The following is a 19,555-nucleotide window of genomic DNA, read 5'->3' on the forward strand; positions in this document are numbered from 1 at the left end:
CAGGTGGCTCAATGAAATACATATGAATAAAACTAAATGGGTATGCTCCAGTCCTCATTCCATCCCCACTGAGATTACTGTGGACACGTTACAATGCCGTCTGACAACCAGACCCACTTCTTCGTAATAAGTGCTCATGGTCAGTCACATAAAACCAATTTGAAATGCACTATAACAACTAGATTTTAAATGTGGAGCTATCTGTAAACTCACTTGCAACAACCTGGAGTTTGTATGTTCCTGCCTGCATGTTTTCTAAGTGATATGATCCATCCGATTTTGTAACACTTCTGATGGACCCATCCAAAAGTATAGTAGCTCCCTCTATGCCTTTACCATCTGGTCCAAGCAAAAGCTTTCCACTTACACTGAAACCTTTAACCTGCAAAAAATAGAAAAAGGTTTTTATGAACTATACATTGCACATGCTTGTGGACACACACACACACACACACACACACACACACACACACACACACACACAGGTACAGGGTGCAGTGTAAATAATCCTCCCTCCAACACTTCTGGTTCTTGTCTTGCTCATTTATCTTTGAACTACTAACACCTTGAATTTAGAGGCCTTAAGAATCTTTATCTCTCAGTTGTCATGTGAGCATCCTTCTCTTGGTCTCCTTCCTGCAACATTTTGATGGAAGCATGCCAGAGGGGTCATGCGGGGAGCAAGCCTCTTTACATATCTGTACCACTTCAATCGTTTCAGTTCAAAAGTCTCCAGCAGGCTTCTTCCTAATCCTAACAAAATTAGATTTCCTTGTTCCATAAAATATCTATTTTTGTTTTCTTTAGACAAATACACAGGAACTTCTTATTTGATGCCTGAAGATAGTTCTTACATGTTTTAGCAAATACTGCTACTTCTAGTCCAAATGTTAGCATGGATTTGAAATATGTTCTGTAAAGGAAATTCCTAGAAGTTTGTTGAAATATTCAGAGTACCTAACATACCGTATGGTTGATCTTAGAAATTTTTTGTATTCTGTTTCCAATTTCTTGATGTATAGTGTAGCTAAAAAATACTACAAGTTGGCCACTATATATATCTCCTCACCTTCAATTTTTAGATGGACTCCTGGAGATTTCCTCTTTAACAGCAAACTTAATGTAGTGTTTTTTCCAGATTTAGTATACATTTTCATGAATTCTTCCAGACAAAAATCTAGTTTGGTTTGACCTCAACTTCTATCTTGCTACAAACCAATACAATATCAGTAAAAACTAAGACTAGTTGCCGAGCCTTCTTCTTCTTTCCCCCACTTCTTAAATTTTGGAAGACTCCCGCCGCCATGAACCATGGACCTTGCCGTTGGTGGGGAGACTTGCGTGCCCCAGCAATACAGATAGCTGTATTGTAGGTGCAACCACAACAGAAGGGTATCTGTTGAGAGGCCAGAGAAACATATGGTTCCTGAAGAGGGGCAGCAGCCTTTTCAGTAGTTGCAGGGGCAACAGTCTTTATAATTGACTGATCTGGCCTTGTAACATTAACCAAAACAGCCTTGCTGTTCTGGTACTGCTAACAGCTGAAAGCAAGGGGAAACTACAGCCATAATTTTTCCCGGGGGCATGCAGTTTTACTGTATGGTTAAATGATGATGGCATCCTCTTGGGTAAAATATTCTTCAGGTAAAATAATCTCCCATTCGGATCTCTGGGCGGAGAAAGAAAACTGGTGTTCTACAGATCGGAGCATGGAATGTCAGATCTCTTAATCGGACAGGTAGGTTAGAAAATTTAAAAAGGGAAAGGAATACATTAAAGTTAGATATAATCGGAATTAGTGAAGTTGAGGGGCATGAGGAACAAGACTTCTGGTCAAGTGAATAAAGGGTTACTATAAATACAAAATCAAATAGGGGTGATGCAGGAGTAGGAGTGCGGATAAGCTACTATGAACAATATACTGACCGCATTATTGTAGCCAAGACAGACACGAAGCCCACGCCTACCACAGTAGTACAAGTCTATATGCCAACTACCTCTGCAGATGATGAAGAGATTGAAGAATGATGCAATAAAAGAAATTGTTCAGATAGTTAAGGGAGAGAAAAATTTAATAGTCATGGGGGACTGGAATTCGATAGTAGGGAAAGGAAGAGAAGGAAAAGTAGCAGGTGAATACGGATTGGGGGTAAGGAGTGAAAGAGGAAACCACCTCATAGAATTTTGCACAGAGCATAACTTAATCATAGCTAACATTTGGTTTAAGAATCATGAAAGAAGGCTGTATACATAGAAGAGGCCTAGAGACACTAGAAGATTTCAGATAGATAAAATAATTGTAAGACAGAGATTTAGGAACCAGGTTATAAATTGTAAGACATTTCCAGGGGCAGATGTGGACTTTGACCACAATTTATTGGTTATGAACTGTAGATTAACAGAAAAAACTGCTGGATAAACTGGAGGAACCAGAGGTTGTAGAGAGTTTCAGAGACAGCATTAGGTAACAGTTGACAAGACCAGAGGAAAAAAATACAGTAGAAGAAGAATGGGTAGCTTTGAGAGAGGAAATAGTGAAGGCAGCAGAGGATCAAGTACATAAAAAGACAATGGCTAGTAGAAATCCTTGGGTAACAGAAGAGAGATTGAATTTAATTGATGAAAGAAGAAAAATAAAAACGCAGTAAATGAAACAGGTGAAAAGGAAGACATTCATCTCAGAAATAGATATTGCCTGCAGGAAAATTAAAAAGACAAAAGGACGTACATGAAGATAAAATGGGAGATACGATATTGCATGAAGAATTTGAGAGAGCACTGAAAGACCTAAGTCAAAAAAAGGCCCTGGGAGTAGACAACATTCCTGAAGAACTACTGATAGCCTCAGGAGAGCCAGCTATGACAAAACTCTACCACCTGCTGAACAAGATGTACGAGACAGGCAAAATATCCTCAGACTATAAGAATATGATAATTCCAATCCCAAAGAAACCACTTGTTGACATGTGTAAAAATTATTGAACTATCACTTTAATAAGTCATGGCTGCTAAATACTAACATAAATTCTTTACAGACGAATGGAAAAACTGGTAGAAGCTGATCTCAGGGAAGATCAGTTTGGATTTCGAAGAAAGGTTGGAACACATGAGGCATACTGACCCTACCACTCATCTTAAAAGATAGATTAAGGAAAGGTAAACCTACAAGTCTAGCATTTGTAGACTTAAAGAAAGCTTATGAAAATGTTAACTGGAATACTCTCTTTCAAATTCTGAAGGTGGCTGGGAGTCAAATACAGGGAGCGAAAGGCTATTTACAATTTCTACAGAAACCAGATAGCAGTTATAAGAGTCGAGGGGCATGAAAGGGAAGCAGTGGTTGAGAAGAGAGTAAGACAGGGTTGTAGCCTATCTCCGATGTTATCCAATCTGGATACTGAGCAAGCATTTGGAGTAGTAATTAAAATCCACGGAGAGAGAGAGAGAGAGACAGAGAAAAAAAACCTCTGAGGTTTGCTGATGGCATTGTAATTCTATCAGAAGCAGTAAAGGACCTGGAAGAGCAGTTGAACGGAATGGACAGTGTCTCGAGAGGTGGATATAAGATGAACATCAACAAAAGCAAAATGAGGATAATGGAATGTAGTCGAATTAAATCACGTGATGCTGAGAGAATTAGATACGGAAATGAGACACTTAAAGTAGTAGATGAGTTTATTTGGGGAGCAAAATAACTGATGATGGTCGAAGTAGAGAGAGGATATAAAATGTAGGCTTACAATGGCAAGGAAAGCGTTTCTGAAGAAGAGAAATTTGCTAACATTGAGTATAGATTTAAGTGTCAGAAAGTCTTTTCTGAAAGTATTTGTATGGAGTGTAGCCATGTATGGAAGCGAAACATGGACGATAAATAGTTTAGACGGGAATAGAATAGAAGCTTTCGAAATGTGCTGCTACAAAAGAATGATGAAGATTAGATGGGTAGATCACATAACTAATGGGGAGGTACTGAATAGAATTGGGGAGAAGATAAATTTGTGGTACAACTTGACTAGAAGAAGGGATCAGTTGGTAGGACACGTTTTGGGGCATCAAAGGATCACAAATTTAGTATTGGAGGTAAGCGCGGAGGGTAAAAATCATAGAGGGAGACCAAGAGATGAATACACTAAGCAGATTCAGAAGAATGTAAGTTGCAGTAGTTACCTTGAGCTGAAGAGGCTTGCACAGGATAGGGTAGCATGGAGAGTTGCATCAAACCAGTCTCTGGACTGAAGACCACAACAACAACAACAACAACAACAAATTATGAAACGAAGAAGAAGAAGAAGAAGAAGTGGTGAACAAATTTCTTGTTAGACTCCATTGTGTTTCAAAACAACCTCACCCAATATTTTCAACATGTACACAGCTCTAGGTGTTATGAGAAACTTTCTTGTGCCTCAGATACTCACTCACATGCCTGCCTGGTACATGGTCACAGAAAAAAAGAGAGGTGAATACTCACTACTCAAGATCTAAAATACATTCCTCCTATTCCAGTGTAAATTCAAATGACTTTTTTTTTTATTTTGTCCTGATTCATACATTTTTAGTCCCTAGGTTAAAGAGTTACAACACTGTGATTCTTCTTTTTGTCACTCATTTCCTGCCTCCAGTCACGAGTAAGTACTGCATTTTCTTTCAAAATTTGTTAAAAATTCTGTACAGCTTTTGATGCCTGATCTCTGTAAGTACTTTGTTCATTTCTAGATTGACTTCATCTGATCTATCAGATTTCTTGTTTTATGCTGTAGGTACTGTCTCCTCCACTTCCAATCAAGTGAAATTATCTGCCATTACACTATCAGCAACAGAAGAGTAATCTCCACAACAATTTATCAAAGTATGAAAATATCTTTGTAACTCCTGAAATATTTGGGTCATGTCACTTGTCGTCTCATCACTAGAGATTTGCATAACAGTTTGTTAACCCATGTATAATAGTCAGTAGAGCTAAAAAATACAGTATCAAATCAAGGAACAACTAAAATGTTTCACTACATCAGCAGATTTGAGTTTTATACAAAGGGTACTCACATTTAAATTTACCTACCCTTTTTTTCGATTTGGCAGCACTAATCCAAGAGGGAAATAAGGAAAAACGGAGTCAATGTGTAGATGCACTTTTCCAGAAGCTTGTTTTGCCATGTTGTGCACTCTGAAATATATATCTTTCATTGTGTTGACTTGAAGGAAAAGGTGCAACCATTTTTTTTCCCACTCAGTGCCGTCTCTTGTAATTATGTTTTGGGGCAATGCAACTAAGGTAAATAAATTACACATTAAGGAAATTGGATAGGTAAAAAAATCTGCTCAGCAAGTGACAGTAGGAGAATACATAAATAATAAAAGGTTTTAAATAAGCCAGCTTTCAGAGTCAGTGGCTCCTGCTTCCAGCAGAAGGGTTGAAGGGACAGAACAGGAGTGAAGGAAAAGGACTGGAGAGGTTTAGGAATAGAGACGGAGTTCAGATAAGTTACCTAGAACTCCAGGTTGGGGGAGACTTAATGGGCAGGATGGAAAGGAAGGATTCATTGCAGGGGCTGCACTGGAGAAGATCTGAAAACCTGAGAGCTTAAAGGCGGAAAACAGGGTAATATGCAAGACAGAGATTAGTGCTAAAATATCATGCACAAGTTAATAAGAGTGAAAAGCTAAGTGAATTGTATGTAACAGAGGTGGTATGGGGACAGTGAAAGATGCAGAAAACTAAAATGGAGTGAAGAATGGAGTACTTACTGAGAAGAAGTGTTGAGACAGAAGAAATTAATGTAAATTATGGCCAGGCAGGCGGTGAGAACCAATGGCATGTCGTAGTACTAGTTTCCACCTGCAAAGTTTTGAGAAACTGGTGTCTGGGGTAAGAATCCATACGGCTTATGTGGTGAAACAGGCACCGAGGTCATGACTGTCATATTGTAGAGCACGCTCTGCGACAGGATATTGATAACTTGGCGGTAGTCATGCTGATGTAAAAGGCTGAACAGTGCTTACATAACAGCTGGTATGTGACAAGCATCATTTCATAGGTGGCCCTCCCTTTGATAGTATATGTTTTGGCCGTTACAAGGCTGGTATAGGTGGTGGTAGGAGGGTGCACAGGGCAAGACTTACAGTGGGGATGGTCACAGGGTAGGAGCCATAGAGTAGGCAGATGGTTGCAGAAGGAGCATATGGTCCGACAAGGATATTGAGGATACTGGAGGGGGTGACGAAAAGCTGTTCTGGGAGTGCTGTGTAAAATCTCAGACAGAATGAATCTCATATTAGGTTATGATATTTGGAAGCCATGGTCCTGTCGAAGTAGCTAATTAATACATTCAGTACCAGGACAGTGTCTTGAAAGGAGGATATAAGATGAACATCAACAAAAGCAAAACGAGGATAATGGAATGTAGTCGAATTAAGTCGGGTGATGCTGAGGGAATTAGATTAGGATATGAGACACTTAAAGTAGTAAAGGAGTTCTGCTATTTCGGGAGCAAAATAACTGATGATGGTCGAAGTAGAGAGGATATAAACGTAGACTGGCAATGGCAAGGAAAGCGTTTCTGAAGAAGAGAAATTTGTTAACATCGAGTATAGATTTAAGTGTCAGGAAGTCGTTTCTGAAAGTATTTGTATGGAGTGTAGCCATGCATGGAAGGGAAACATGGACAATAAATAGTTTGGACAAGAAGAGAATAGAAGCTTTCGAAATGTGGTGCTACAGAAGAATGTTGAAGATTAGGTGGGTACACCACGTAACTAATGAGGAGGTATTGAATAGGATTGGGGAGAAGAGAAGTTTGTGGCACAACTTGACTAGAAGAAGGGATTGGTTGGTAGGACATGTCCTGAGGCATCAAGGGATCATAAATTTAGCATTGGAGGGCAGCGTGGAGGGTAAAAATCGTAGAAGGAGACCAAGAGATGAATACACTAAGCAGATTCAGAAGGATGTAGGTTGCAGTAGGTACTGGGAGATGAAGGAGCTCGCACAGGATAGATTAGCATGGAGACCTGCATCAAACCAGTCTCAGGACTGAAGACAACAACAACAACATACCAGGATGATAGTGAGTGACAAATGATGTGCTCCGAAGTTGTTTCTTGGAGGGATCAGCAGTACCAGGATTGGATGTGATGGACTGGGAAATCTGCTTCTAAACTAGATTGGTGGGGTAACTATGGCCAGTGAAGGCTAAGGTGAGAAGGGTGGTATACTGCTGTAAAGACTCTGCATCCAAACAAACATGTTTGTCTCGAATGTCAAACCTAAATGGGAGGTAATGTCTGAGATGGAAAGGATGGTACCTGTCAAAATGTACTTACTGTTGTCTGTTAGTAGGTTTAATGTGAACAGAAATGTGTAGCTGGCATTTGGAGCGGATGAGATCAACATCAAAGAAAGTGGCAAGGGATTTAAAATAGGACCATGCGAAATTTAAATGGGAGAAAGTATTTAGAGATTCCAGAAATTCTAATAGGTCAACCTCACAATGAGTCCATATGGCAACGATGTCCTCACTGTATTTAAACCAAACCAGGCTGTGAAGGCTTATGGATCTCAGAAATGCCCCCTCAAAGTGACCCATGAAAAGATTGGCATAGGAAAGAGCCACCCTGGGCCCCACGGCCACACCTCTGATCTGTTTGTATGTCTGCCCCTCAAAGTTGAAGCACTTGTTGTTAAGTATGAAGTTAATTAACATGAGCAGGAAGGATGTCACAGGTGTGGGATCAGGTGGGCACTGACCGCGGAAATGTTCAGCAGCAGACAGACCATGAACATGGGCGATGTCGGAATAGAGGGAGGTAGCATCAATGGTGACAAGCAAGGCGTATGGTGGGAGTGAGACGGTCACATATTTCAGATGATCTAGGAAATGATTGGTGTCTTTAATATAGAAGGGAAATCTTTGTACTATGGGTTGCAGGCACTGATCATGCCCTGTAATGAGATCCATTCTGTCTGAGATTTTATCCACCACAGCTAGCATAGTTTTTTGTTGCCCTCCCAAACTCTGTGATATTCTTGTCAGACCCTATGCTCCTTCTGTAACATCTCCCTACATTACGCCTCCTACCCCTGTGATCATCCCCGTTGTACGACTTGCCCTATGCATCCTCCGAACACCAACTATACCAGCCTTGTAACTAGCAAAACATATACTATCAAAGGGAGAGCCATCTGTAAAATGGTACATGTCATATACCAGCTGTTAGGTAAACACTGTTCAGCCCTTTACATCGGTATGAGCACCACTGGGTTATCAGCTAGGATGAATGGGCATAAGCAGAGGGTGTACATCGATAACACACAATATCATGTTGCAGAGCATGCTAGTCATGACCTCAGTACCTGTTTCAGCACGTGTGCCATCTAGGTTCTTCCCCCAGACACAGGTTTCTCAGAACTCTGCAGGTGGGAGCTAGCACCAAAACATGTCGTTGGTTCTCACCACCCACCTGGCATTAATTTACATTAATTTCTTTGTCTCAGCATTTCTACACAGTAAGCATTATTTTCTTCATTCTGTTATAGTTTTCTACATCTTTGATTTTCTGACCTGTCCAACTTTCGCGCCATCCCCGTCCCACTTCTGTTCCACACAATGCACTTATCTTTTCACTCTTATTAATTCATGCACAATGTTTTAGCAGTAAATTCTGTCTTTAATATTACCATGTCTTCCACCTTTAAGCTCTTGGGTTTTCCTATCTCATCTGGTGCAATCCTCAACAATCAATCTTTCCTTCTCATCCCATCCAATAAGTCTCCCCTGACTTGAGGTTTTGGAAGATTTTTTCAAACTCTACCCCTTTTCCTAAACCTCTCTAGTCCTTTTCCTTCAGCCCTCTTCCTTCCCCTTCAACCCTTCTCCCAGAAGAAGGTGCCACTGACTCCAAAAGTCTGCATCCATAAAACCATTTTTTAAGCGTGTGCTCTCCTGTCGCCCTTGGTGGGTAGACTTTTGTCTGCCTAATTAAATTATGTTGACAAAAAGTACATATTAAGCTATTCAATGACAATTAGTGATAATTGTGCAGCAAAATGAAGAGAACAAAAAATCCTGTGGATTCCTAATTAAACATACAAAAATACTTGGACGTCTTATACTCATTTTCTCATACATTAGCTCTTTAATGTTATTTGTGTTTAGTAATGGAAACCAGTTTCAGCTTAACTGAAATTTTCACTACCATAATATATGATATGAAAATAATTTTCTAGTACATGTTGCATCTCTGTCTAGGGTTTGGAGTGGGGGTCTACATTCTGGTGCAGAGGTATTTTAGAAGTAGTCACACAATGAGTACACAGGAAATAATAAATGGAAACAAAAATTAGATAAAACACTTTAGAAAACACATCTATGGGCAAACCCCTACACGTAAGAAAGAACTGGTTCATGAGGTATATCCTGACAGTGTTATGAAAAGGATAGTTTGTACTCATCACATAGTGGAGCACAACAGATAGGCACAACAGCCAGACAGTCGGAAAGTAAGTTTTCGGTCAGCAAGACGTTCATCGGAATTAGTCAACACACACACACACACACACACACACACACACACAATATGGAAATCATATACACATGACTAATGACTAAGGACTCTGGCTGCTGAGGCCAGACTGCGAGCAACAGCACACAATGGGAGAAGCAACCAGGTGGTGGAAATAAGCAGGAGTCTGGGAGAGGGTGGAGGAGGCATAGCAGGGTAGTGCTGCCTGTGGGAGCATACAGGGATGAGTTGGGGAGTGGGTAGGACAGTTGAGTGCAGTCATGAAGTTAGATGATGGGCAAGGGAGTGGTGGTTGGGGGGGGGGGGGGTAACAAAAGAAGGAGATAAGCAGAAAGACTGTGGGTGCATTTGCGGAATAAATGGCTGTGTTGTGATGGAATGGGAACAGGGAAAGGGCTAGATGAGTAAGGACCATAACTAACGAAGGTTGAGGCCAGGAGGGTTACAGGAATGTTGGATATCTTGCAGTGAGAGTTCCCACACATGCAATTCAGAAAAGCTGGTGTTGGTGGGAAAGATCCTGATGGCACAAGCTGTGAAGCAGTCATTGAAATGAAGAACATTGTGCTGGGTGGCAAAGTCTACAGTTGAGTGGCCCAACTGTTTCTTGGCCACAGTTTGTTAGTGGCCATTCATGTGGACAGACAGCTTGTTGGTTATCATGCCCACATTGAATGCAGCACGGTGGTTGCAGCTTAGATTGTAGATCACATTACTGGTTTCACAGGTAGCCTTGCCTTTGATGGGATAGGTGATGCTAGTGACCAGAGTGGAGTAGGCAGTGGTGGGAGGACGTATGGGACAGGTCTTGCAGGTTTATTACAGGGATATGAGCCGTGAAAGGTTGGGAGCAGGGGTTGAGTAGAGATGGGTGAGGACATTTTGTAGGTTCAGTGGGTGGTGGAATACTGCTATGTCAGGGATGGGGAGGATAGTGGGTAGAATATTCCTCATTTCAGGGCATGATGAAAAACAGCCGAAATCCTGGCAGAGAATGTGATTCAGTTACTCCAGTTGTAGGTGGTACTGAGGGAATACTCCTCTGTAGCTGGACGTTGAGACTTTGGGTACTGGTGAGTGGCTGGAGAGCTAAGGCATGGAAGGCCTGTTTTTGTTCAAGGCTGGGAGAGTAATTACAGTCTTCAAGGCCTCAGTGAGATGCTTGGTATATTTCAAGAGGGATCGCTCATCACTGCAAAGGCAATGGTCACAAGTCATTAGGCTACATGGAATGACGATATGGAATGGATAGCGGCTGTTGAAGTGGAAGTATTGCTGGTAGTTGGTAGGTTTGATATGGATGGAGGACTGATGTAGCCATCTTTGAGGTGGAGGTCACATCGAGGAAGGTGGCTTGTTGTGTTGAGTAAGATCAGGTGGAGTGAATGGGCGAGGTGTTGAGGTTCTGGGGGAATGTGGATAGGATGTCCTCACCCTCAATCCAGAACATGAAGATCTCACCAGAGAATCTGAATCAGGTGAGGGTTTTGCAATTCTGGATATTTTTACATGTACATCTACATCTATTTTCTGCAAACACTTGTAAGGTGCATGGCAGAGAGTATGTTCCATTGTACCAGTTATTAGGGTTTCTTCCTGTTCCATTCATGTATGGAGTGTGGGAAGAATAATTGTCTGAATGGCTCTTTGCTTACAGTAATTATTCTAACTTTATCCTCACGATCCCTGTGTGAGCGATTTGTAGGGGAATGTAGTATATCCCTAGAGTAATCATTTAGGAAGGATTCCTCTGGATAGCCCATGAACAGGTTGGCTTAGGATGGTGCCATGCTGATACCTATAGCTGCAACCCAGATTTGTTTGTAGGTGATGCCTTTGAAAGAGAAGATCCTGGGTTTCTGGAATGCCATCAGTCTCCAGCCTCTCCTCAAATCCTTCACCCCATCCTAGAACCTCTCCCCAAAATCCATCTCTCTCCTCATCTCTACCATTCTACATGCTTCCTAGGGTCCATAAACCCAGCCACCATGGACGCCCCATTACAGCTGGTTACAGAGTTCCCACTGAGAGAATCACTGTTCTCACAGACCAATACCTCCAGCCTATTACCCACAACCTACCCTCCTGTATAAAAGATACCAACCATAATCTTCAATGACTCTCCACAGTGACTCTTCTTTACCACATCACACCTTGCTTGGCACTACTGATGCCAACTTCCATTACACTAACAGCATGGCGTTGTTGCTAGTGAACACAATCTTTTGCAATGTCCAATGGTTCCAAACTTGCAATCCTCTTCCTAGTCGCCATGCCAACTATATCCTCACCCAAAATTATTTCTCCTTTAAAGTCATCACTTACAAACAAATACGAAGTACGCCTATGAACACCCACACGGGACCATCCTATGCCTACATATTCATGGGCTATCTAGAGGAATCCTTTCTAACCACCCGGAATCCTAAACCACTTGCCTGGTTCAGATTCACTGATGACATCTCCATGATCTGGATCATAAGTGAGGACACCCTATCCACATCCTCCAGAACCTCAATACCTTCTATTCCATTCACTTCACCTGGTCCTCCTCAACCCAACAAACCACCAGCAATACCTGCACTTCGACAGCTGCCACCTATTCCATATCAAGAAGTCCCTTCTATACAACTTAGCTACCATGGTTGTTGCATCTCTAGTGATGAGCAGACCCTTTCAAAATATACTATGCGTCTCACTGAGGCTTTTACAGACTGTAATTACCCTCCCAACCTTGTACAAAAACAGATCTCCTATGCCTTATTTCTCCAGCCACCTCCCACATCCCAAAATCCCACTATTTGGAAGCAGAAGAGAATTTCTCTCGTGACTCAGTACCACCCAGGACAGGAGCAACTGAATCACATTCTCTGCCAGGATTTCGAATACCTGTCATCGTGCCGATATGAGGAATGTCCGACACACTATCCTTCCCACACCTCCCATAGTGGTATTCCACTGCCCACTGAATCTATACAATATCCTCATCCAGCCCTATACAATCACTGCTCCCAACTCCTTGCCTCATGGCTCATATCCCTCTAGTAAACCTAGGTGCAAGGGCTGTCCCACCATCACCTCCTCCAGTCTGGTCACTACCATCACCTATCTGATTAAAAGCATAGCTACCCATGATGTGATCTACAAGCTAACCTGCAAGGCCATGACAATCTACATGCTGTCTTTCCAAATGAATGGCCACTGACAAGTGGCCAAGAAACAATTGGATCACCCAGTTACAGAGCAAGCCACCCAACATGATGTTCTTCAGTCCAATGACTGCTTCACAGCCTGCACCTTCTGGATCCTTGCCACCAACACCAGCTTTTCTGAATTGCACATGAGAGAACTCTCCCTGCAATATATCCTATGTTACCGTAATCCTCCTGGCCTCAACCTATGTTAGTCTGTCCCACACCCACCTATCCCCTTCCCCGCTCACACTCCAGCAGTACAAAGCCCTATTTCCACCAACGCACCCACAGTCTCTTTGTTTCTTTCCTTTCCCACTCCCCCCCGCTCCATCCATCTAACCTCCTGACTGCACGTAGCTGCCCTGTTCTCTCTCCATCTTGTCCCTCTATGTTTTCATAAGCAGCACTTCATTGTCCCCCATCTGTACCTTACTGTCTCTCCCCCTCCCAATCCCAGCCGCCTCCTCACCCCCACCATGTGGTTGATGTTCCCGTCATGCACTGTGTGTGTGTGTGTGTGTGTGTGTGTGTGTGTGTGTGTGTGTGTGTGTGTGTGAGTGATGTCTATTTCCTATGAAGGTTTTGTTGGCCTAAAGCTTACTTTCTGAAGGGCTTCTTGTTGTTCCTATCTGCAACTCAGCACCTCTGCTATACGGTGAGTAGAAACTACACTTTTCATAATATTGTCATATCCATCTTGGATTTTCCATTGTTTGATAGATATGCTGAGGTATTCAAGCATATTTATCATATTAACGCACATCAATTAAACTGAAAAATGTTGCCCATTTTCATTGATTTTTGTGGGATGTACAGAAATATTGAGGTATGGTCCCATTAACTGCCACAGTTTAGTGTCATTTGCATACTGTAACATGAGGTTGATGTTTTCCATGTCACTGATGATTGTGATAATGAAAGATATGCTCATGGTGCACACTACAGGCTCTCTGGACGTAATGTATCGAAAGAGAAAAGCTGCAGCAGCAGACAAATATCAGGATGTGTAAATCAATGATGTTGAGTGTAGTAGGCATGCAAAAGGTGAACAGATTAGCTCTGATTGCAAGCAGATGGAGGACAGCTCTAATCTACACACGAAAGAAAGCTAGTGATCTTGGTGATCCACTAGACTTTTGATCAGAAGAGAAGAAACCAGAAGGAGCCATTACAAAGAGTACTGTGGGTACATAATACAATAAGGAGCCAAAATTAAAAGCACAATTTTCACATATATTTTAAGTAACTGGTCTTTTTCCAATTCAAGTATACACCCTTACACAGCCAAACAATCAAATGCATCAAGCCTCAGCTGTGACTGTAGGTGGATGTATTTACCGTATTTACTCGAATCTAAGCCGCACTTTTTTTCCGGTTTTTGCAATCCAAAAAACCGCCTGCGGCTTAGAATCGAGTGCAAAGCAAGCGGAAGTTCTGAAAAATGTTGGTAGGTGCCGCCACAACTAACTTCTGCCGTCGAATATATGTAGTGCTACACACACATGCTTTGTAGGCACAAAGATAAATACTGGCGCCAAAACCTCTGCGTCAGTAAATAAATTAAAAAAAAAGGTGGAAGACGAGCTTTTTTTTCTCCGCCCCGAGTTTCGACCACTGCATTTTCATACATTATCCAACGAAGGAAATACAAATTCCGTATTGTTCATCTTCAAATGTATTAGAATTTCAATGTACTACGAAAATCCGACTGGCAAGACTGGGGGATGTTTTTCAATATGGCCAACTCTACGTTCTTAATTTTTTCCTACCTGTGAGAAGAGATGGTTGCTAATAGTAACCTGATGAAATGTGAATCACAAGCAGTATTCTCTTCACCATTCACAATAAGAATAATACGAATATAAACATTTTGCCACGTGTTCTTCCGTGTTTGTTGCTATCTCATTTAAATCCTGTCTGCCTAATAAACTACGAAACTAGAGTGAGACAACAGCAAACGCGAAAGAATACACTTATCGTGTCATGTTTATATTCGTATTATTCTTAGCCTAATAGTGATACAGTCAGAAATGAACCACGGCAACTGACTAGATTTTTAAATCTAAGATGACTCTAATTTCTGTGCAGAATTTGATGTACTAAAGAAGCGGCCGCAAAGATTTTCAAACGGAGAAAAATTTTCGCCTAACTCTCGTTCAGAACATGTTCTATCATACGCAGCCTATTATTTGGTTCTTGTTGATCATTCTCAAAGAAAGCAGCAGTGTAAGTAACAACAAATAGCAGTCTCTTGACATTGCTTCGCTAATGAGACGATTCGCCTCTTTTTAGTTGTAAGCGGCGGTAGCGCGCACAAAAGCAAGCCATGCCGCGAACGGCGACAGGCCGTAAACACTCACTATCAGAATGCGACAAACAATGCATGACACAGTACAGTGATGCATTTTCAGCTTAGAGTGACGTAAACACCTATAACAAAGAGAACAGCACTTATCAGATCAAACAAAATAAGCAGTCGATTCAAACCAGACGAAGCACGTGAAAAAGGAAGGGTACCCGTATAAATACGGACGGAGCGCCTGACGCATAGCAATGGCTACCTGGTAAAGCTTACGACTCGAACCAAACTACTGTAGCTGTATCGTCATTCATTCGACCTAAATTGTGTCTCATATTACAATGGACCAACTTTGTTTCGATTTGGAGGTGCGGCCTAAAACTTTTCTCTCCCCTTGAATTTCGAGTTTCAAATTTCAGGTGCGGCTTAGATTCGGGAAATCTTTTTTTCCTTTGTTTCGAGTCTCATTTTTCAGGTGCGGCTTAGATTTGAGTGCGGCTTAGATTCGGGTAAATACGGTAGAGATCTGTGAGGTTGTATGTGTAAGAGTGTGTACAGAAACTCGACAAAGGATAGTAACTCATGAGCAAGTAAAATTATAAGCTGTTATGTGTTTCTACTTGCATCATTTGACTGTAGATAAGTGATTGTCTATTCTCTATTTTATGTTTTGTTCTCTACTGGAATTTCTGTTATTTGAATGATAAGTTCATACATACAATTTGCACTGCAAGTAACAATAAATAAATAAACAATAGTAGTAAAACACCTAAAAATATAGCCATTATACAAAAAAGAAAGAAAGGAAAAAGAAAAGAGGTTACCATGACAGCTGAATTAATCTGCTGATGACAGAAATGCCAGACACATAGTCTTTGTATAACCACAAACAAAAACTATTGTACACATGATGCAAGTAACTTCTATTTTACATGAAACACTTATTGTTTGCTTTTATATTGCAGTGCAAACATTTTTCTGGAATATGTAAATTTATTTTATAAATTTCATTACCTGAAATGGTTTCTTAATTTTGAGACTGTCATGGGAAACAGTGAAGTCAACATGTATAGGTCGTACATCAAATTTTATGCTGTGTGGACCCTCATAGTGAGGAACCACTCTATATTTGCCTGGTGGTATGGACGGAAAGAGAAATGTGCCGTGATCATCTGAAGTAACATGACATAGTGGTGTAGATGACGACCGGAAGCCAGGCAGAGGAGACTTATTACAATCAGTAACTGCTGGAGGTGGTTTTCCCTGCAACACATAAAATGTATATGACACATTTGCAGATACCTTGATTAGAAATAAGTGTAAAGAAGAATTCTTACACACACATTACAGGTACAATTTTGCCAACAAGTAATAAAATCCAACATCTGGTAATTTATTACCAGCAGTAAAAGTCAAATATTATGACAATGTGGTATTTGAAACATTACAAAGAAGTACAACATCTAGGCTAATTACTATTTTTAGAGATACTATGATAGGAGTCAGATGCAAAGATATATGCACTATACAATTAGCTGTAAACAAAGAGTTGCTTTCCTGTACAAACTAATTGTGAATTGCGTTTTATTCCTCTCATGACGTACATTTGCAGTCCATTTGGTTTGTGTACAAGCGACATGTCAAAAATTTATAAAACAGTTACAATGATTTTTACATTAATAAATAATAGCACTATAATAAATAATAACACTATAAGGATATTGTTTGGAATGTGTATTGTATCCAGCTCAAAATTCCAGTTTGTCCTGCATTAATTCATCCACTGAGTAATAACAGAGTGTCAGTACCTCATACAGATTTCTTTTAAGTGAACCTAAATTCATCTGCATCAACTTGTTCTCTTTTAATTTATTACAAATTTTCATTCCCATGTATTGCGGTCCATGGGCATACAATCTGAAGCAGCGGGTGGGAAGCATAAAATTTTCTTTGTTTCTAGTATCATGTGAATGGACAAAATGGTTTCCCTCAAATAATTCATGCCTGGTGTAAAAATATAATAATCTCATAAATGTATAAGGATGGCAGAGTTAATATTTTAAGTTTTCTAAATAATGGTCGACATGGTTCTTTCTGATTTGCAGCGCACATATTTCGAATGATTTTTTTCTGTATTTTTAGTATCCGCACTATGTTTGTCAAGTTACCCCAAAAGTAATACCATACCTAATAATGGATTCAAAATATCTTGTATATGCTACTTTGTGTCTAGTATTCTCACATAATGAAATTCTAAAATAATAATACCATATAAACAAAAAGTATGAGAAGACTGTACCAAGAATGACATCGTTTACAACTTTTCTTTGTCAGTCTCCTTTAGCTTAATTTCTTCAAAACTATTTCTTAATAATTTTGTTTATAGCAGCTATATAATGGCAGATTATGATTGACTGTCAGTTATTACAAAAAAAATTCATTTGCCATCACAAAAACTAAACTTTAACAGCTATATCCAGTTTCAACAGCTACATCATCTTCAAACAGCCTGTCCTTGTATCCACCTCTTGTACTGATTGTACTGAAGATGCATCTGAAGACACTGTGTTCTATACTTTTCCACAAATGAAAAAGAAGCTGCTGTTTAAGTTGTGACTGTCACTGGCAATAACACTGTATTGTAATTTCTTAATAAAGTTATAATAGTGTATTTTTACACATTACTGCTGTATAATGTAAATTTTATTTTTAATCCAGTTATTGCTCATAAGCAATGAAGAGATATCATAGACTTTTTAATGATCTTTCTTCAAGATTTTTACCCAGTGAAAAATCTAGCAAGGTACTTCCATTTATTTGGTACAGATAAGGTGGGTCTCTCAACATTCTAACACCATATAGTTAACGTCCTCACTTGCCAGATTTTTTCACTGTGGTTGTATATAAACGTACACTGAGGTGACAAAAGTCATGGGATACCTCCCAATATTGTGTCAGACCTCCTTCTGCCTGGTGCAGTGCAGTAGCTTGATGTGGCACAGACTCAACAAGCCATCAGAAGTCCCCTGCAGAAATACTGAAGCATGCTGCATTTACAGATGTTCACAATTGCGGAAGTGTTGTTGGTACAGGATTTTGCGCATGAGCTGGCCTCTCGATTATGTCCAATAAATGTTTGATGGTATTCATGTTGTGCACATTAATCGTCCAGAATGTTCTTCAAATTAATCACAAACAACTGCGGCTCGGTGACATAGTGCACTGTTGTCCATAAAAATCCCATCATCATATAAGAATATGTAATCCAAGAATGGCTCCAAGTTACTGAACATAATCCCTTCTAGTCAATGATCAGTTCAGTTGGACCAGAAGACCCAGTCCAGTCCATTCCATGTAAACACAGCCCATACCATTGTGGAACCACCTCCACCCTGCACAGTGCCTAGTTGACAAACTGCGTCCATGGCTTCATGGGGTCTGTGTCACAATCGAAGCACACTGTTTGCTCTTACCAACTGAAATCAGGATTCATCTGACCAGGCCATAGTTTTCCCATCATATAGAGTCAAACTGATATGGTCACAAGCCCAGGAGAGGCACTGCAGGCGATGTTGTGCTATTAGCAACGGAACTCGCATTAGTCAGCTGTTGCCACAGCCCACTCATATCAAATTTCACCACGCTGTCCAACTGGATACATTCATGGTACATCCCATATTGATTTCTGTGGTTACTTCACGCAGTTTTGCTTGTCTGTTAGCACTGACAATTCTACACCAACGACACTGTTCTCGGTCATTAAGTGAAGGCCATCAGCCAGTGTGTTGTGTGGTGAGAGGTAATGGCTAAAATTTGGGATTCTCGGCACATTCTTGACACTATGGATCTGAGAACATTGAATTGCCTAATGATTTCTGACATGGAATGTCCCAGGCATTAGCACCAATTACCATTCTGCATTCAAGGTCTGTTAATTCCCGTTGTGTGTCCGTAGTCACATTGGGAACCTTTACACATGAATCACTTTAGTACAAATGACAACTCCACCAATACACTTACCTTTTTTACCTTGTGTACACAACACTACCACTTTCTGTATATGTTCATGGTGCTATCCTTGAATGCAGCACTCAACTAATGTCTAAAGTAGTGCTGGAAGGAACTGACACCATGAATCCTGCAAGACTGTCCATAAATCTGTAAGAGTAAGAGGGGGTGGAGATCTCTTCTGAACAGCACATTGCAAGACACTCCAGAATATCCTCAATAATGTTCATGTCTGGGCAGTCTTGTGGCCAGTGGTAGCGTTTAAAATCAGAAGAGGGTTTCTGGAGCCACTCTGTAGCAATTCTGGATGTGTGGGGTGTCACATTGTCCTGCTGGAATTGCCCAAGTCCGTCAGAATGCACAGTTGACAGAAATGGAAACAGGTGATCAGACAGAATGCTTATGTACATTCACCTGTTAGAGATGTATATAGACGTATCAGAGATCCCATATCACTCCAACTGCACATACCTCCACCAGCTTGAACAGTCCCCTGCTGACATGCAAGGTCCATGGATTCATGAGGTTGTCCCCATAC

At 40.7% G+C, this 19,555-nt stretch overlaps 1 protein-coding gene across 1 annotated transcript in view; it reads right to left on the reverse strand.

The window, feature by feature from the left end:
• The window catches only part of LOC126176795 (nodal modulator 3), a 171,573-nt gene that overhangs the window by 85,973 nt on the left and 66,045 nt on the right, over positions 1-19,555 (reverse strand). Inside the window, exons 5-6 of the mRNA XM_049923975.1 lie at positions 16,024-16,272; positions 214-382 (exon numbers count right to left, since the gene is read on the reverse strand). Of these exons, the coding sequence (XP_049779932.1) occupies positions 214-382; positions 16,024-16,272 (418 nt within the window). The remainder of the gene's footprint in view (positions 1-213; positions 383-16,023; positions 16,273-19,555) is intronic.

This window comes from Schistocerca cancellata, chromosome 1, assembly GCF_023864275.1.
Source record: "Schistocerca cancellata isolate TAMUIC-IGC-003103 chromosome 1, iqSchCanc2.1, whole genome shotgun sequence".
NCBI lineage: Eukaryota > Metazoa > Arthropoda > Insecta > Orthoptera > Acrididae > Schistocerca > Schistocerca cancellata.